The sequence below is a fragment of the Cetorhinus maximus genome, chromosome 2 (assembly GCF_964194155.1).
Source record: "Cetorhinus maximus chromosome 2, sCetMax3.hap1.1, whole genome shotgun sequence".
Taxonomy (NCBI): domain Eukaryota; kingdom Metazoa; phylum Chordata; class Chondrichthyes; order Lamniformes; family Cetorhinidae; genus Cetorhinus; species Cetorhinus maximus.
Window position 1 is genome coordinate 183231570 of NC_135880.1, and position 21341 is coordinate 183252910.

A 21341-nucleotide genomic window follows, 5' to 3' on the forward strand; every position below is an offset into this window, starting at 1 on the left:
GTGGGGGGTGATTGCTAGAAAGTTAATCTGAAATGACCAGTTGAGAACAATAGGGTAGCACTTAATGTTACAAAAGAATCCCAAATTGCACTTTCAGTATTCATCAGCTACTCTTGCAACAGAAATTTTGTGAGCGTAACCTCTTTGGCACAGGCAAATTGAACGGATAGTACTCTTAAAGCAACCTGTGAGGTCTGAATTTGATAGCTGGCAATTCTGAGGAAAAGGAAGTTTGCCAAAACAAATACACATGTTCGTGCATTGTAAAAGGCAGCTACATTGAAGAGTGACACTTGACTGATCAAATATTGTCTGCTAAAATAACATTAACTTGCAAGGAAACATGAGCCAACACGGAAGACTGAGTTGCATAGGAAACCAAGAAGTTTTGACTACAAACAGAAACAGATGCCCCAACGGCCTTTGTGCTGAAGTTGACCAACAGTCAGAAGCGCTGTAGTGAAGAACATAGAGCTGACAGGACACAGAGCATTAGTCTGAGCTTCACCACCAGTATTTAAGCAATCCCTGACAAAGAAGTGCACCACAATGTAACGAAACATGGAATCAGTTCCAGATCTGATGACTCCGATTCTCCCTTCCTACCAGGTTACTCAGAATGAGGTGAAAACCACCACTGGTGGCTGTATCCGAAAAAGGTTAGCAAAAAGTTGCTGTTTGGATTGACTTGTCTCGAAATAACGTTGGCTATTTAGTAACCAGTGGAATAAAAATTCTAATTTAAGTAGCTCCAAAAATATAGCACAAATCTTGAGAGCTCAGTTGCCAAGCAGTGCATCTTCCTATCGTTCCTCTCCGCTCTCCCTTCTCTAAGCTCATCTTGTCAATGTGATCCATCTCCTGCTCTCTTGACTCTATTTCTACTGAACTGCTGACCACCCAACTCCTCTTCTTGGCCTTCATGCTAACTGATATAAACAGTTCCCTCTGCTGCTGTCTTCCACCCTTGCCAATCTGCTATCATCACCCCAACACCTTGACCCTTCTGTCCTTGCAAACTACAGCTCTATCTCCAACTTCCTTTCCCCTCAAATTCTTGAACATGTTGCCTTCCAGATCTGTGCTCATTTTTCCCACAACTCCATGCTTGAACCTTTCCAATCTGGTATCTGCCTCTGCCACAGTATTGAAATGACACTTTACCAAAGTCACAAATAGCATCTTCTGTATTTCTGCTGCACAGCCCCTCCTCATTTTCTGGACCTGTTTTTTTGACATCATTGACCATATCATCCATCTCCAACATCTTTCCTGTGCTGTCCAGCTGAGTGAGACTCCACTTGCCTGGTTCCAATCTTGCCTATCTACTATCCATAATATCTCGTGCCATGGTTTATCTTTTTGAGGTGCTCCCACACTTTTACCTGTGGAGCCCCCAAGGATGTAACCCCTGTTACGATCTGGTTAGGGATCAGTAACTTTTTGTTTAAAGTAGACAAAGCTTGAAATCTCAGTTACCCAATAGGAGAGTAAAGCTACAAGATTCTGTGGTTCTAAATAAACAAAATAAACTTTACAAAGTCAGAAAAGTAAAACAATCTACAATATCTATCTATACTCATTCAGAATTAACATGAGGTAAATATGATTTAACAGACAAACTATGGTAGAACACATGTTGCACACTAAATGGCAGATGTGATAAAGACAGTTTCCACAGATTTCTTAGCAACCCACTCAGATGTCAATGACGACTGAGTCACAAAATCTCGTTAAAACTGTCTTCCTCATGAGAAATTTCAACTATTCACTTTTGAAGATGTGCCCTCTGAATTCCCTCAAAAGTCGCTCTGACTCAGACTATCTCAATCATTGCTCACCTCCCAATGGTTCAATCTCTCCTCCTGAGACTGCATTCCACAGGATTCACAAAGCTGCACTCCTACCTCTTCTAACTTTTCTGCAGGCTATTAGCTTCACTAAGCTGGCACTGCCTTGGAGTTTTTCCAAACTGCAGTCTCCCAGCTGCACAGAGCTACAAATGACTCCCAGAACTTTTCTGAGCCCTAATCGCACCGAATGGCTCCTAGAGCTTCTCTGTGAGCTGCAAACCATGCGAAGTCTAAACTGCGATTCTCAGCTGCACCATTGGCTCCCAGTGCTTTCCTGAGCCCTAACTGCCGGAGCCTGCTATCAGCAACACCTTTTCAGTATGGAGCCTCTTCCCCTGCTGCAGAATGTTTATGGCTCCTTCTCTTCTATTCTGACTCTATTAAACAAACATGGGTAACCTTCTGAACTGCCTTTTTGTTTAGGTGTTCTGACAATCTCTCAAGCCCAGCATTTTACTTACCTTCACAACAACAATCTTCCCAGAACTAAACATCACCTAAAATATTAACATGAACCATGAACTAGATATTCATCACACCCCACAACCATCCAAGATTTGTCCTTTTGGCCAACTCTGGCCTCTTGCACATCCCACATTTCCCTCAATCCACCATTGGTGGCAGTACCTTCAACCTCTAAGTTCTAACTCCTGGAATTCCTTCCCTAAACCACTCTGCCTCTCCATCTTTCCATCTCTCTCCTCTAAGACGTTTCTTAAAAGTTACCTCTTTGACCAAGCACTTGGTCACCTGTTTTAATATCTCCTTGGACTTGGCATCGAATTCTTATCTGATTACATTCTTATAGAGCACCTTGCAGCATTTTCTTATGTTAACGATGCTATATAATTGCAAATTATTGCTGTTGAAAGCTAAAGCTACATATTCCCCTTCACAATGACCATGAAAGGGAGGTGTGAAAACTGCCTGCCCACACTAAAAAATAAAGCAACTGCAGACTCACTATTCATTTGCAAACTGCACATTCAAATCCCAACTGCCAGAAAGGTGGAAATCAGCTAGCCCTAACCTCCCAGCCCTGATTCAAATATTGATCCTGACCACAACCCCCTCTCCCTGCATGTCACTCCCTCTTCCTTCCAGGCACTGTTCTCATTCTCCTGTGCCTCTCTCTCTCACACACGCATGCTTGCTCTCTCTCCCCCCCATCCCCCCCTCACCATGTCTCAACCTTCCTCTCTCTCTCACACTCACTCCTCTGCTCCCCTCCCCATCCACATTTTTTATTATTAAGAAGGCATAGTTTTAAAGTTCTGGTGCATCAGTACACATTGATGGATTAGATGGTCTGAATTGCTTTCTAGTGCTAAATATTATGAGCTCAAATTGCACTTTGTCCAACCTAATGGCAGAAGTTATTCAGCTCCACTTTGATGCAGCTTTTAAACTGATAAAAGGGGAATGAAAATATCGTTGAGAACTTTGTGGATTGTTACTCAGGAGTACCGCATTACAGTAGCTACCAAGTTTGAGTGCCTGTGATATTGCTGCTTATTTTTGTCGCCTTGAGTAATCTCCAGCTTTTCTTGTTCGTTCAAGTCCATTTTTTGTCGCGGCATTTACAATTGCCCAAAGCTGGTGTGGCACATGAAGTAGGAAGTGTTCATTTTTCCAAAAATGGTTCAATATGAAGAGAATTGATTTTATGTCGTGTGTTTTAATGATCTGGAATGCGCTGCCTAAAAGGGCAGTACAAGTAGATGCAATAATAACTTTCAAAAGGAAATTGGATTCTTCATGAAGGGGAAAAATATTTGCAGAGCGATGGAGAAAGGACAGGAGAGTGGACTGATTGACTAGGTCTTTCAAAGAGATCGCAAAGGCATGATGGGCCAAAAGGACGCCCCTGTGCTGTAGAATTCTCTGATTCTAATAGCTCAGTAAACTCTTGAGCTTTCTTGAACATTGGGTATTCCTTTTCCTATTTTTCAAATTAATTATCTAAAAATTACTTGGTGATACATTATCTTCAAGCTGGGCCATTTTCTTTTGCATAAAATGCTTACAATTTGAGGCTTTTTGCAGTGTGATACTAAACAGAAACATATAGTGCCACATGCTTTCATTAACCAGTGAATCCAATCAGAACTTTACCTTGTTATCCATCACTCTTTGTTATGATAGGGCTGGAATTCTGACATCACCAGTCACAATATATGTCAAGTGATTGATTTAGTAAAATGATTTGTAACAATATAATGTATGCGAGCATCTGATGTTTATTTATCTGGATTTTTAAAACACTGTAGAATAACATTAAGTTAAATTTTCCGAGTGAATAATGATATTCTATTAATTCTAAAATTCATAACCCAGTTTTAATAGCCAAAAATAGTTTTATTAATGGAAGATCTGATATTCAAGTGATTAGTACCACTATTATTCCTGATGATTGACTTTTCTCCTTCCTCAAGGGAAAAACAGAAAGCCGAAGCCAAGGACAGGAGAGTTTTGGAGATTCTCCAAGTGAAAGATGACAAGATACATGAACTTGAGCAGGTTAGAACACTGAAGTATCTGTTCCTTACCTTGAGTACTTGAATGACCACTGCTTATATGTCTGTACTTCAAAGAAACCTACTGATTTGTCCATTAAAGAGTATCGAACATTATTGTTTTGGGGGATACATAGAGTTGATATTCTTGGACATTTCACTCTGAAAAGCCTAAGCTTTTGGCCTCTTGGCCTTGACAGCTGTAGGATGGTTTGGACCCATGCAAGTGGATGACAAGTATGGCATTTTTCATCTTTAGTTGGATAGTTAGGTTTTTCTTAAATTTACTGCAATGGAGTTACATGCTAATTAAAAATAAAATAAATTAATGGGTGTGAAATGTCACTGAACCTGCAGAATTTTGCATGTATTTCAAGCGTTAACCCAATAATGTCATTAAATAAAATATTGTGCCAATTGCCATGTTTCTCAGATGCAACCTACCATGAGGCTTGGTATTACCACAGCAAAGCATTGCCAGAGCTGCTTCATCAACTTGCATCCACACAGAATCTATGTCAAATGTCTGGGGGCCTTGAGACATAGGAGCTATGTGGCTGAATTTGGAGGCTGTTGTCTTTAATCAATACTCTTTCAGTTGCTTTCCTTCTGAAGTTTTGTGTCCAAGATTATTTACCAATCCTGAATGAACAGTAACCACACTTCAATCAGTGAAATTATGTCATGATTTTCTATTTTAATCGGTTGATTCTCGTTCTCCAATATGTTTCCTATATTCTGCACATGAATATCCGTGTATTTTAACTTGGATTCCCTTGCTTTTTACAGTATCTTTTTTTCTTGCCTTCCTGTCTCGCCTGCTCATAGAATCTCAGAATCACACAGTGCAGAAGAGGCCCTTCGGCCCATCGAGTCTGCACCGACACGTGAGAAACACCTGACCTACCAACCTAATCCCATTTACCAGCACTTGGCCCATAGCCTTGAATGTTATGACGTGCCAAGTGCTCATCCAGGTACTTTTTAAAGGATGTGAGGCAACCCGCCTCCACCACCTTCCCGGGCAGCGCATTCCAGACCGTCACCACCCTCTGGGTAAAAAGATTTTTCCTCACATCCCCCCCTAAACCTCCTGCCCCTCACCTTGAATTTATGTCCCCTTGTGACTGACCCTTCAACTAAGGGAAACAGCTGCTCCCTATCCACCCTGTCCATGCGCCTCATAATCTTGTACACCTCGATCAGGTCGCCCCTCAGTCTTCTCTGCTCCAACGAAAACAACCCAAGTCTATCCAACCTCTCTTCACAACTTAAATGTTTCATCCCAGGCAACATCCTGGTGAATCTCCTCTGCACCCCCTCCAGTGCAATCACATCCTTCCTATAATGTGGCGACCAGAGCTGCACACGGTACTCCAGCTGTGGCCTCACCAAGGTTCTATATAACTCCAACATGACCTCCCTACTTTTGTAATCTATGCCTCAATTGATGAAGGCAAGTGTCCCATATGCCTTTTTCACCACCCCACTAACATGCCCCTCTGCCTTCAGAGGTCTGTGGACACACACGCCAAGGTCCCTTTCTTCCTCAGAACTTCCTAGTGTCATGTCGTTCATTGAATACTTCCTTGTCTCTATCTTCCTGTAGCCCAAGACACTCAACCTCACTGTTAACCACCTGGCCAATCTTTGTGTCATCTGCCAACTTATTAATCCTACCCCCCACATTGTCATCTATGTCGTTTATATAAATGACAAATAATAGGAGACCCAGCACAGATCCCTGTGGTTCGCCACTGGTCACTGGCTTCCAGTCACTAAAGCAGCCTTCTGTCATCACCCTCTGTCTCCTACAACTAAGCCAATTTTGAATCCACCTTATCAAATTACCCTGTATCCCATGTGCATTTGCCTTCATTATAAGTCTCCCATGTGGGACCTTGTCAAAGGCTTTGCTGAAATCCATATAAGCTACATCAACTGCACTACCCTCATCTACACACCTGGTCACCTCCTCAAAAAATTCAATCAAATTTGTTAGGCATGACCTCCCTCTGACAAAGCCATGCTGACCAAAAACAAAAATACCTGGAAAAAGAGGTGAAATATAAGCTGGTTTAAGGGGGGGGTGGGACAAGTAGAGCTGGACAGAGGGCCAGTGATAGGTGGAGATAACCAAAAGATGTCACATCATTGCCATGCTGACTATCCCGGATCAAACCTTGCCTCTCCAAGTGGAGATAGATTCTCTCCTTCAGAATTTTCTCCAATAGTTTCCCTATCACTGACGTGAGGCTCACTGGTCTGTAGTTCCCTGGCTTATCTCTACAACCCTTCTTAAATAGCGGAACCACATTAGCTGCTCTCCAGTCCTCTCCCCCGTGGCCAGAGAAGAATTAAAAATTTGGGTCAGAGCGGCTGCGATCTCCTCCCTTGCCTCCCTCAGCAGTCTGGGACACAAATCATCCGGACCTGAAGATTTGACAACTTTTAAGCCTGCCAACACTGCCAATACCTTGTCACTCCCTATATCAATTTGCTCAAGAACCTGGCAGTCTCTCTCCTTGATTCCCATACCTTCATCCTCATTCTCTTGGGTGAAGACGGATGTGAAGTATTCGTTCAACACTCTGCCGATGTCCACTGGCTCTACCCATAGATTGTCCCCTTGGTCCCTAATGGGCCCTACTCTTTCCCTGATTATCCTCTTCCCATTGATATACTTATAGAATATCTTGGGATTTTCCCTTCTTTTACCAGCCAGAGCTTTCTCATATCCCCTCTTTCCTCTCCTAATTGCTTTCTTAAGGTCCACCCTGCACTGTCTGTACTCCACTAATGCCTCCGCTGATCTGCACCCCTTGTACCTGCTAAAAGCCTCTCTTTTCCTTCTCATCGTAACCTGAATATCCCTGGTCATCCATGGTTCTCTGGGCTTGTTACTCCTTCCTGTCACCCTAGAGGGAACATGTTGAGCCTGTACCCTCCCCATTTCCTTTTTGAACACCCCCACTGCTCTTCTGTAGATTTCCCCACAAGTAGCTGTTCCCAGTCTACCATGGCCGATCCTGCCTTATTTTACTAAAATCCGCTCTCCCCAGTCCAAAACATTTTTTTGCAACTTGTCTATTTCTTTGCCCATAACAAGCTTAAATTGTACCATGTTGTGGTCGCTATCGCTACAATGTTCCTCCACCACCACCTCAGCCACCTGCCCGGCTTCATTCCCTAGAATTAGGTCCAGCACTGCACCGTCCCTTTGACCCTCTACATATTGACCTAAAAAGTTCTCCTGTACACAATTCAAGAAATCCACTCCATCCAAGCCCTTATCACTATGTCTCTCCCAATTAATGTTGGGAAAGTTGAAATCACCTAATATAATTACCTTATTATTATTGTTTTTACATACCTCCAGAATTTGTGCACACATTTGCTCCTCAATTTCCCGCTGACTATCTGGGGGTCTGTAATAAACACCTAACCATGTGGCTGCCCCTTTTTTATTCCTAAACTCTACCCACAAAGCTTCATTCGATGCTCCCAAGTTATAGATTTGATTGCAAGATGCCACTGTTATTCTTACATGACTTCTGTTATTTCATCTAAGAATTTTTATTTAATTAGCTTTGTGTTGATGTGCACACTAAATTCCAAACACTAAGCTTTTTTCCTGCAACTCTTAACTTTTTAATCCTCATCAACCAAGAAAACTCCACTGGGTTTATAAAATATTTCTTGTCTACCTCATTATCTGCATTTCAAAATCTTTGACTCACATTGTCGAACTGTATTGAAGTCCCACTAGATTACCGTATAAAATTTGATCCAAATAGGGATAAAACCAGCATTTTCAAAACCTTTTTAAGTAATTCTCCCCCATGGCAATTAATTACATCTCTAAGCAGTACCTTTAAATCTTTTACAGGTGTTTTCAAGATCTCAAGAATACAATTGTGTTTTTCAAGTTACTTAACAGATCAAAGTAAAATGAAAACCATTGTTTGAAATGCATGCTGTACCTTTAACCCCGTCTGAATTGAATTATATGTAGTTTAATGTAATTTATTCCATCCTTCAAGTGAAAGAAAGAATGGAATAAATTATATCAAAATATATAGAATATTAGAATGCTGAAATTTGAATGGGATATTGATCACAATGAGAATGGATCTTTTGGTTGACTTGTAACTTTCAAAACTGTACTACTGGCAGGTTGAAAGAATCTTTCTAAAAAGATAACCTATACAGCCCATTGTATGGCACATAAGTTGCATAAACTGATGGGTGTAACTTTTGTGTAAAGAGAGAAAAAAAACTAATTTGGTGGAGAACCGAGGCACTCAAAATCAAGTTGCCAAGTGATTTAACATTTCAATATCTTTAAAACTATAGAGTGACATTTGGCTCTTTTAATCTTTAACATTTCGGTTTTCTCATATGAATACTTGAACATCCCAACAGCACAATTGATTGATTCCACATATGTAGCAGAAAGACTAATGTGTATTGTTCCATTCTTTGATTGCTTACAGCATTTTAATCAGTTGTATGGACAAGTAGCTACTTTCTAGCTTTTTAAAAATTCATTCATGGGATGTGGGTGTCGCTGGCTAGGCCAGCATTTATTGCCCATCCCTCATTGCCCTTCTTCAGAGGGCATTTAAGAGTCAACCACATTGCTGTGGATCTGGAGTCGCATGTTGGCCAGACCAGGTAAGGACAGCAGATTTCCTTCCCTAAAGCTGGTCTTACTCCTTATAACTAGTATGATCTCCACTTCATGTTATGCTTTGAAAATTTGTCAAATGGCCAATTTCGATTCTGTCTTTGTGATTCACTGGAATTTGAAACATTTAAAATAAATGTTAGAGATGGTGCAGTGATGCAGTGTGCATGCTGCACATGGGGTAATAGGACATGTATTTCTGTTCTAGATCCCTCATGTTGTGCAGCTGAGAATGGTGATTTACAATCCTGGGGAAACTTTGAATGGAGATTTTGAAGTAGAACCTGAGACTGTTTCTGGGCAGTCCTTGGCCTCTGGTTGCACTACAGCATTTTCAGGGGTCAGGGAGCAGGTTGTCAGAATAAGCTTGAGGCTAGAGATAGCGTGTGGTTCAAGGTGAAGCAAGCATAAAAGAGGAGATGAAATGTATTAAAAAAAAGTTTGCCCCTAATAAATGCATTTCTTTTAAATAAATAGGCTGACTACCTTCACCTTTGTTGCATTTGATAGGTGAGGAAAGATTTTTTAGAAGTAGGATGGAAGTATATTCATTCTTTTTAATCAGCATATATTGGTAAAGCCACAATTTGTACGTGATATTTATAATTTGAGCCCTGGAACTCTGAATTATGTTGGCTTTAAGATTTGTGGACACTGTTGGCAATCTTTCATTTGTTTAGTTCAGGAGAATAACCAGAACTATTGTACGTAGTATTTGTTGTAATAGCCGTATGCGCAAATAATATACTAAAGAGTTTTAATGCTTCTTATGGAATTAAATTGTTTTGCGTTCACATTAAGGTGATGCCCTTTAAGCTAGCATTATGAGAAATTGTTAGGATAATGTTCTTGAAAATTGGAATTCTAGTGACATTTTTTAGGTCAATTTGCAATATGGGGTTAAATACTATTGTGGAGAAGAAAAACTTTCACTCATTTATTTTTCTCATTAAAATTAAATGGAAAAAATATTGAAATATGTTTCTTAAATATTCTATGTCACAGTTTTCTCCCTGCCTTACTGAAGGCTCAGGCCCAGTTCCATTTGTGATGGCTGTTCCTGTTCAAGGGGCCATTAATCGCATGTGAGTATTGACTATGGGTATCACAATCATATTTTGCCATGGGCACAGGAAGCCTCAATTTTGTACTGGATTGATATCCACACTTCCAGCAGAGACATTGCTAATTCATGACCAAGATTTGGAACGTGGGCTGTATTAGTGCCCTTTGACCCGGGGCTGCCACTGGTAATTATAGTCCTGATGCTTCTTTCTGGGTACAGCCACACATCTGAGGGAAATGAGAGCTCAAATCTTCAGTATGGCTTATCATAACACTGGATAAACTCCTTGCTGTTCAGGTTACCTTTTATCCCACATACTATTGTATTCTAAAAGAAAACAGTTTTTAAGTATTAAGTGTGCTTTTATTCCATGTGGGAAATCTCCATAGATTGTTGTTTTGTCTTTGCCTTTGTAATAAGTCACTGCATTGCAAAGCAGTTGATTGAAAATGAAGTGCTTTGAGTCATTTCTAAGAGTCATGATGAAGTGCTATATATCACAAATGTTTTTTCTTACTTTGCTCAGTTGTTCAACAATTGGCTGAGGTTGATCAACCTCTAGACAACAAACCGCAAATGATATTTATCTTGTATTAAAGTTCTAAATATTTAGGTGGGCTTAAATTATTTAAAAATAAACTTAGTATTTTAAGATCTGAATTCAGGTCTCATTGGGAAAACAAATAAAGGAAAGTCCTATATGGAGGTATAGTATGTCCTTTCTGGTCAAAAGATGTTTTAAATAAAGTCCGAGGAGCGAGGCCTACAGCACTTGCCTTCGGGGAGAAAGGAGGAAAGGAGCAAATGTGCGGGAGAAACACAGACTAGGGAGCGGATAAATAAAGCCTGAGGAGTGAAGCCTACACACTTACCTTCGGTGAGAGAGGTCCAGGAGCCCTGAGTTTGAAAAAAAGTGAACAGTAACATCACAGGAAAGCCGTAAGTTGATTGGCTGATGAGTATTGCTGCTTAGGGACTGAATCTAATTAACTGGACGTTTAACAAAAATTTAAAATATTAACTATTCATAACAACTAACAAGTGAGTAGTTGGTAAGTCTTATCTTCTATTTTTAAGTAAGGCTTGTTACCACTAGTAAGGTGTATTAAGTATTAGTCGGGTTTATCAGTATTAGTAAGGTTTATTCTTATTGGTAAAACTTTATTAGATGTAAGCAGAAGGGAAGTAAGATGCTGGTGAGTCTACTGTTTTATTTTTAAGTGTTAAGGTTTATTGTTTAACTAAGGTTTAAAGTAATACATTAAGTGGTGGTGAGGAGATGCTTTAATGAAAAATCGTTCAAAAAAATCAGTAATTAGCTAATCGGAGAATGGCAGGAAGGAGTGAGAACTGAGGGGCATTAGAAATGGCTGGCGGGAGTGGAGCACAGGCAGAGTTCGAAACGTGACATCAGGAATAAAAAGTGACTTCGGCACAGGGGAAGGAGCTGATTGGTGAGTAGCTGGTGAGTCATTTTACATTCTATTTTCTAGTATCCATTTATAATAAGTAATCTGTAAAGTCAAGAAAAGTTAAGGTATGGCAAAGCTGCTTGGCCATGTGGAATGCACATTTTGTGACATGTGGGAAGTTGTGGATCCTTTCCGTAGCCTCGGTGATCACATATGCAGCAAGTGTCACCAGCTGCAGAAACTTGAGCTCCAGTTTTCGAAACTCGAGTGATGGTTGGAGTCACTGAGGCATAGCCGCGAGGCTGAGAACTACGTGGATAACACTAAGATAAAAGCAAAAAACTCTGGATGCTGGTAATTGAAAACAAAAACAAAAATACCTGGAAAAACCCAGCAGGTCTGGCAGCATCTGTGGAAGGGAGCACAGTTAACGTTTCGAGTCCGCAATCAGTTTTTCCTTCGTTCTGTTGAAGAGTCATGCGGACTCGAAATGTTAACTGTGCTCCCTTCCATAGATGCTGCCAGACCTGCTGAGTTTTTCCAGGTATTTTTGTTTTTGTTTATGTGGATAACACGTTTAGGGCATGTGGTCACAACCACAGCTTAAGAGAGCGCAGGCAGAGATGGAATGGGTGACCGTCAGACAGTCTAGCAGGACCAGGCAGGTGGTGCAGGAGTCCCCTGAGTCCATCTCGCTCACTAACCGGTTTTCCCTTTGGGATACTGGTGAGGGCAATGGTTCCTCAAGGGAGTGCAGTCAGAGCCAAGCCCGTGACACCTTGGGTGACTCAGTTGCATGGGAGGGGAGGAGGAAGAGTGGCAAAGCAATAGTGGTTGGGGATTCAATGGTTAGGGAAATAGACAGGCTTTTCTGTGACTGTAGACATGACTCCAGGATGGTATGTTGCTTCCCTGATGCCAGGGTCGAGGATATCACTGAGCAGCTGCAGGACATTCTTATGGAGGAGGGTGAACAGCTGGAGGTTGTGGTCCACATCGGTACCAACGATGTAGGTAGAAAGAGGGATGAAGTTCTAAAAGTAGATTTTAGAAAGGTAGGAAAAAGATTAAAAAGCAGGACTTAAAAGACATAACCTTAGGATTACTCCTGGTGCTACATGCTAGCGAATACAGAAATAGGAAGATAGAGAAAATGAACACGTGGCTGAAGAGATGATGCAGGAGGGAGGGCTTTACATTTTTGAGGCATTGCGGACCGGTTCTGGGGCAGTTGGGACCTGTACAAGGAGGGCAGGTTAAACCTTATCACGACCGGGACCAAGCATGAAATCATAGGGAAATTTGCTAGTGTTGTTGGCGAGGATTTAAACTAGATTGGCAGCGGAATGGGAACCTGAGAGGGAATTCAGATAGGAGAGAAACAAAGCTGGTAATGGTAAGACGAAAAATAGTAAGAAAAGTAGTAAGTGAAGTTGGAAGGCAGTGGAAACAAAGGCCAGCATCAAATAGGTTCCAAATATGGAAAAATTAAAAATTAAAGGCACTATCTGAATGCACACAGCATACACAACAAGAAGATGGATTGATGACACAAATGGAATTAAATGGATATGGTCTAATTGCCATTACAGAGACATGCCTGCAGGGTGACCAAAGATGGAAACTGAATATCCAAGGGTATTCAACACTTAGGAAGGATAGGCAAAAAGGAAAAGGATGTGGGGTTACTTTGTTAACAAAGGATGAGTTCAGTACATTAGTGAGAGTGGATCCTAGATCAGAAGATCAAGATATAGAATCAGTTTGGGTTGAGCTAAGAAACTGCAAACATTGGTGGCAATTGTTTATAGGCCACCAAACAGTAGTGATAATGTAGGGCACAGTATAAATCAGGAAATTAGAGGTGTATGTAACAGTGGTAATACAGTAATCATGGGGGACTTCAGTCTACATATATACTGGGCAAACCTAATTAGTATTAATCCTGTAGAGGATAAATTCCTGGAATGTATATGAGTTGGTTTTCTTAAAACAGTATGTTGAGGAACCTACTAGAGAATGGGCTAGTTTTGATCTGGTATTGTACAACAAGAAATGGTAATAATCTTGTTGTAAAGGAGCCTTTAGGGAAGAGTGACCATAATATAGTTTTCAAACTTAATGGAAAATTCTATGTAGTTTAATTCAAAACTACAGTCTTAAGTCTAAACAAAGGAAACTATGAAGGCATGAGGGACAAATTGGCTGAGGTAGATTGGGAAATTGCATTAAAAGATATGACGATAGACAGGCAATGGTTAGCATTTAAAGAATTAATACATGGTTTAAAACAAATATACATTCCCTGGAGGCACAAAAAAGGCAGGGAAAGTGATCCAAACATGGCTAATTAGAAGTTACAGATTGTATTAGATCAAAAGAAGAGGCATGTGAAGTTCCAAAAAAAGTACTGAAGATTGGGAGCATTTAAGATATCCACAAAGGAGGACCAAGAAACTGATAAAGAAAAGGAAAGCAGAATATTAAAATAAACTAGCCAGAAACACAAAACAGACTGTAAAAGCTTCTATAGGTATGTGAAAAAGAAAAGATTAGCAAAGACAAATATGGGCCCTCCACAGACAGATAATTGAGAATTTATAATGGGGAAAAAGGAAATAGCAGAGGAACTAAAAAAAAATACTTTGTGTCTGCCTTCACGGAGGAAGATACAAAAACCTCCCAGGAATACTAGAGAATCAAGAGAGTAATGAAAATGAGAAATTGAAAGAAATTAGTAATAGTGGAAAAGTAGTTCTGGAGAAATTAATGGGACTGAAAGTTGGTAAATCCCCCTGGACCTGATGATCTACATTCCAGAGTGTTGAAAGAGGTGGCTGTTGAGATAGTGCATGCATTGGTGGTCATATTTCAAAATTCTATAGATTCTGGAATGGTTTCTGCAGATTGAAAGCTGGCAAATGTCACCCCACTATTTGTGAAAGGAAGGATAGAGAAAATGGGGAGCTACAGACCTGTTAGCCTGACGTCAGTAGTAGGGAAATATATTATGAAGGATGTGATAACTGGACACTTGGAAAATAATGATGAGATTGGACAGAGACAACATCGATTTATGAAAACGAAATCGTTTTGACAAACCTGTTGGAGTTTTTGGGGGAATGTTACTAGCAGAATTGATAAGGGGGAACCAGTGGATGTGCTGTCTTTGGATTTTCAGAAAGCTTTCGATAAGGTTTCACACAGGAGGTTAGCAAAAAAAATTGAGGGTAATATAATGGCATGGATTGAAAATGGTTAACAGACAGAAAACAGAGTAGGAATAAGCAGGTTATTCTTAGGATGGCAGGCTGTGACTAGTGGGGTGCTGCAAACATTAGTGCCTCAGCTAGCCATAACCATATCAATTATTTGGATTTGGGGACCAAATGTAATGTTTCCAAGTTTGCTGATGACACAAAACTAGGTGGGAATGTGAGTTGTGAGGAGGATGCAGAGGCTTCAAGGGGATTTGGACAGGCTAAGTGAGTGGGCAAGAACATGGCAGATGGATTATAATGTGGGAAAAATGTGAAGTTGTTCACTCTGCCAGGAAAAACAAAAATGCAGAGTATTTCTTAAACAGTGAGAGATTGGCAAATGTTGATGTCCAAAGGGACCTAGGTGCTTTTGAGTCACTGGAAGCTAACATGCAGCTGCAACTAGCAATTAGGAAGGCAAATGGTATGTTGACCTTTATTGAAATAGGAATTGGGTACACAAGTAAAGATGCCTTAGTGCTATTGCATAGCGCCTTGGTGAGATTGCACCTGGAGTATTGTGTGCAGTTTTGGTCTCCTTACCTAAGGAAGGATATACTTGCCATAGAGCAATGAAGGTTCACCAGGCTGATTCCTGGGAGGTGGGATTGTCCAATGAGCAGAGATTGAGGAGACTGGGCCTGTATTCTCTAGAGTTCAGAAGGATGAGAGGTGATCTCATTGAAACATAAAAAATCATTACAGGGCTCGACAGGGTAGATGCAGGAATGATGTTTCCCCTGGCTGGGGGAATCTAGAACCGGTGGGGTGGGGGGCGGGGTGTGTGTGTGTGGAGGGTGGTGGAGGGTGGAGGGTGGGTGGGGGGGGGTGGGGGGGGGGGAACGGACACTGTTTCAGAATAAGGGGTAGGCCATTTAGAACTGAGATAGGGAGGAATTTCTTCACTCAGAGGGTGGTGAATTTTTGGAATCCTCTACCCCAGAGGGCTATGGAGGCTTGGTCATTGAGCATGTTCAAGACAAAGAGTGATAGATTTCTCAATTGTAAAACCATCAAGGGATATGGGGGTAGTGAGGGAAAATGGGGTTGAGGTAGAAGATCAGCCTAGTTGAATGGTGGCGCAGGCTCGAGGGACTGAATGGCCTACTCCTCTTATTTCTTATGTTCCTAAAATATCTTTTTATAGACTGTAAGAGGAACATATTGATGCATGCGGATCAGACACATGCAATTAACTGATCATTAGTAAAACATGGTGACATTTAATTAGTATTTGTATGTCTTAGGTGCACTTCTATTTGAACGTGTCTACTTATGATAAAACATTTTATATGCCATTTACTTCCTCCAGTGTGCAGAATTCATCAAAACAGTCACGTATGGCTTTTCAATAGCAGGACAATTCCCTTATCTTGTACATGAGAGTTTCACTTATGAACATTTTTTTCCATGCAGGCCGCACAAACTTCAGTTCTCTGTTGCATCAATTTACATTTGAAGGTGTCAGCAGCAGCATACAGTGCCACAGACCCACTAACTATTACCAAGGGCAAATCTGATTTGAAAAAGCTTGTTCTTTAATTATTAATTTTTGAGTAATATTATGACTGTCATTAGCGAAGTCTGATCTCATTTTAAAATGCTCCTATGTTCTTTTTAATGTCCTCAACAGCAGGTTAGATGCCAACAGAAGGAAATAAACAACTTAATTCAGCGGAAAATTGCTGTCAATGACAACATTATATCAGTGCAGAAGGAAGTAACTGATTTGAAGGAAAAACTCAAGAATAAAAACCAAGATTATAAGGTATATTGGCTCGAGCATCAAAATGCCCACTAGCTTCAAGTTTTGGGAATTTTTTAGCTCTCACAATTAACATTGTAAAACCATGTTTCCAGTCTCAGTTTGCTGTCTGAATTAACAATTGTTGTCCACATCACAGTATAATGATTTTGCTCATTGTTCAAGAATTTTCAGTGGAACTTATTTTTGTTTAATTTGTATTCAAAAATGTTTGAGGACAACTCCTGTTGTAGATTTGGTAAAATCTTTGTTTTTTTTGGGCGCATGTTATTAGACCTGTGTCCCTGTCACTGAAGCTGTAGCTGCTTTGTGACATTCCCTGTAAGCATGTCATTTGGATAAGTGCCTTAGGCCTTGAGGCACTTTAAAGCCTTGCGGTTTTATGCTGTGTGCAAAACTCAGAGAAAGCATCTCAAAAGCTAAGAATCTTAGCTTTATAACTTTCTAGATAAATAGTTAATGATGAATGTGGAGCAAAGAAGTAGGGAGCGTGAAGATGTGACTTCTCCTAATTAGATTCTGATGGGACTCACATTATTAATTGATAAGGACAGTGCCTGAAAGATTGTGTTTTTGTGGGTCTCAAGAATAGCTGGGGACAGCATCAAAGGCAGTTCGATCAATTAATGGGCTTCTGTAAACGTACTCTAATCAAAGCTGTCATTGAAGTAAGATATGACCCTTCTACCTGCATGAAAGGAGACCAAAAAAACCAACAGGTGACTTCACATGTCAACTACCTAGGGCTGCTGTGTGTACAAAGCTAGAAAAAAATGTTTACTTGTTAATTCTTGCGTTTGTTTTTTGACCTGTTTGGTGCACTTGCGCAGGACGCTAAGGAACGTGCTCTGAAGGTCGAGGAGAAAACCGGCTTGCTTCTGAAAAATCTGGAGGAAGAAAAGCAGGGATTAAGCACACGCTGCTCTGACCTGCTAAATGACCTGGAGAAACAAGCAGCCCAGTGGAAGGAAGAGAAGTCTGACATTGACTCCAAAGTAAAGGTATGAGAAGGGACTCTTGGGTAAGATTTCACAAGATGCTTTCATCTGTATTGACTTCATGGAATTTTCTTTAATAACAAGTCGCATAGTGGAATGTACCCCATGGGCCTCGTGTTCATTTAAATTCATTCACTTAAAACCCATAGCTTTTAAAAAATTAATACTGCAAAGTGGAAAACCAACTGAAAATATTATATTAGAAATCACATATGTCTCATTGTTAATATAACATGATCCCATTATCGTTTCATCTTTGCACAATATTATTACTTTTAAGGCAATGGAGACCTTTCCTAGCTACTGAAAAGTATATCACAGTAACTTTTCCTCTTGACTTACCATATGATTGAATTCCAAAATTCCCATGCACAAAATGTAACCTTAAAGTACGAGATCTAATGTTTAAAAGATGGAACTGTCTGTAGTTTACTCTTAGGCTCAATCCTTTGTAAAACGCAATAAATAATACGTATACTGCAATGTTGTGAGGAAGCAAAGACTGGTGTACATTGTTTCCTCATCCTGAAATGCTTTCTGGGCGGGATGACCAAGGGATCTAGAATATGAAGGGGTGGAAATCATGCTGCAATTGTTGGAAGTTATATAGATAAGGAATCAAGGCAGGTAAGCGAAGATAAGATGCACATCAGCCACGATCTAGTGGAATAGTGAAAGAGGATTGAGGGGGCTGAAAGATCTACTGCTGTTCCTGTGTTCCTTTACCTCACAGTGGATTGCACATTCGTATTTTAGAGAATGCAAAAAAATTTGAAGTTTTCAAATATCTAAAATCTTGCATTTTCTTAATTTGTACCCCTGTATTTTTGATACTTTTTCGTGCTCTATCCTCTCTGTTTTCTTCTGTCAAACTTTTGTGCAGTAGTTTATTTCCATGGCTAATGCACGTTTGAAATGGTTTTGGGGGAAGAATGTAAAAATTTTAATGTATTTTACACTTGGAACACAGTGCATAGTCTACCAGAGCAATTTGCCAATCTTTGCTGGGTTGTTGGCCTAGCAACAGAGCAGGAAAGTCAGTGTTAGCCAAACTGACACTTGTACTATAATGTTGGAGGAGGCTGTTGCTTGTTTGCCTAGAAGTCTGCATGTTCTTGGGAGAAAGGCAAAGGAAGAAGGAAATTATAATTTAAGATATTAAAATTGATGGCCAGTTGTATAGTGTAAACAATTGCTTGTGATATACTTGCTTCCTTTTGCCGCACTTTAGGAAAAATGTGAAGGCATTGGAGAGAATAGTTCCAAGGATGAGGAACTTCAGTTATGAAAATAGATTGGAGAAGTTGAGACTGTTCCCCTTGGAGAAATGAAGGCTGAAAGGAGATTTGATAGAGATATTAAAAATCATGAGGGGCCTGGACAAAGTAGATAAGGAGGAACTGTCGAGAACAAGAGGGCACAGATTTAAAGTAATTGGCAAAAGAAGCAAAAGTGATATGAGAAAAAACATTTCCACATAGCGAGTGGTTAAGGTTTGAAATGCACTACCTGAGAGTGTGGTGAAGGCAGGTTCAATCGAAGCATTCAAAAGGGAATTAGACTGTTATCTAAGAAGGAAGAATGTGCAGGGTTACTTGGAGAAGGCGAGAGATTGGCACTATGGGAATTGCTCATGCAGAGAGCCAGTGCAAACATGATGGGCTGTACGGCCTTCTGTGCTGTCACAATCTCTGATTCTGTGGAGTACATTTGTGTTTTTATGGCCCACACCGTCTCTTTGCAGCTGCATATTGAATTTAGCTACGTTTTTCAATGATAACAGCCCAAGTTTTCTACTTGGCATCAGTTTAGGAGCAAATGCTAAGTCTGCTGTTAGAAATAATGCGGGCTTATATCTCAGTTTCTCATGTATATTGCTCTGGTTTTATTTGTTTTTTTCCTTTTGCCTCCTTTCCTTTATTATTTCCCTGAATCTATTCTTTTTCTTATCCTGTTGGAGTAACAAGACAGTCATTGTTTAAATTTGGTCTTAGGAAAGAACTAATTATTTTCTAAGAATTACACTTGTATCACTATTTTGCCAAAAATTGAGAAATACAATTTCATAGATATTTTTGCCAATAATTCTTTATTCTTGCTTAATCTTGATTTTCCCCTGGACTTCATGTGGTCTGCTGTCTTTTCCCAGTGTTTTTGTTGCTGTTCATTTTTTAACTTAGGGATTATGGAGTAGATTTTCAAATTACTGCCTATGTGTGAAGTGGAGAGGAGCGTGGTGGAATGCTCTCCACTTTCCTAGATGAGTGCTGCCCCAACAACACTCGAGAATCACAGAATCACAGTGCAGAAGAGGCCCTTCGGCCCATTGAGTCTGCACCGATACGTGAGAAACACCTGACCTACCTACCTAATCCCATTTACCAGCACTTGGCCCATAGCCTTGAATGTTATGACGTGCCAAATGCTCATCCAGGCACTTTTTCAAGGATGTGAGGCAACCTGCCTCCACCACCCTCCCAGGCAGTGCATTCCAGACCGTCACCACCCTCTGGGTAAAAAAGTTTTTCCTCACATCCCCCCTAAACCTCCTGCCACTCACCTTGAACTTATGTCCCCTCGTGACTGACCCTTCAACTAAGGGGAACAGCTGCTCCCTATACACCCTGTCTATGCGCCTCATAATCTTGTACACCTCAATCAGGTCGCCCCTCAGTCTTCTCTGCTCCAACGAAAACAACCCAAGTCTACCCAACCTCTCTTCATAACTTAAATGTTTCATCCCAGGCAACATCCTGGTGAATCTCCTCTGCACCCCCTCCAGTGCAATCACATCCTTTCTATAATGTGGTGACCTGTACCCCAGCTGTGGCCTCACCAAGGTTCTATATAACTCCAACATGACCTCCCTACTTTTGTAATCTATGCCTCGATTGATAAAGGCAAGTGTCCCATATGCCTTTTTCACCACCCCACTAACATGCCCCTCTGCCTTCAGAGATCTATGGACACACACGCCAAGGTCCCTTTGTTCCTCAGAATTTCCTAGTGTCTTGCTGTTCATTGAATACTTCCTTGTCAAATTACTCCTTCCAAAGTGTATCACCTCACACTTTTCAGGGTTAAATTCCATCTGCCACTTATCTGCTCATTTGACCATCCTGTCTATATCTTCCTGTAGCCCAAGACACTCAAGCTCACTGTTAACCACCCAGCCAATCTTTGTGTCATCCGCAAACTTACTAACCCTACCCCCCCCGCATAGTCATCTATGTCGTTTATATAAATGACAAATAATAGGGGACCGAGCACAGATCCCTGTGGTATGCCACTGGACACTGGCTTCCAGTCACTAAAACATCCTTCTATCAACACCATCCAGGGCAAAGCAGCCTGCTTGATTGGCACCCCATTCACCATCTTAAACATTCATTCCTTCATTCCACCTCCACCATTGATGCACAGTGGCAGCTGTGTGTACTATCTACAAGATGCATTGCAGCAACTCACCAAGGCTCCTTTGACAACACCTTTCAAACCTGCCACCTAGAAGGACAAGGGTAGCAGATGCATGAGAACACCACAGCCTGCAAGTTCCCCTCCAAGCCACTCACCAACCTGACTTGGAACTAATATTGCTGTTCCTTCACTGTCGCTGGGTCAAAATCAAGGATCCCAAAATCCCTTCCTACCAGCACTGTGGGTGCACCTACACCACATGGACTGCAGTGGTTCAAGAAGGCAGCTCACCACCACCTTCTCCAGGGCAATTAGGGATGGCTAATAAATGTCAGCCTAGCCGGCAACATCCCGTGAATGAATA

The 21341-nt window shown here is 40.9% G+C and overlaps 1 protein-coding gene across 1 annotated transcript in view; it reads left to right on the plus strand.

Moving 5' to 3' along the window:
* The window catches only part of cntln (centlein, centrosomal protein), a 395750-nt gene that overhangs the window by 66519 nt on the left and 307890 nt on the right, over positions 1-21341 (plus strand). Inside the window, exons 4-6 of the mRNA XM_078530355.1 lie at positions 4289-4373; positions 16431-16565; positions 17393-17563. Of these exons, the coding sequence (XP_078386481.1) occupies positions 4289-4373; positions 16431-16565; positions 17393-17563 (391 nt within the window). The remainder of the gene's footprint in view (positions 1-4288; positions 4374-16430; positions 16566-17392; positions 17564-21341) is intronic.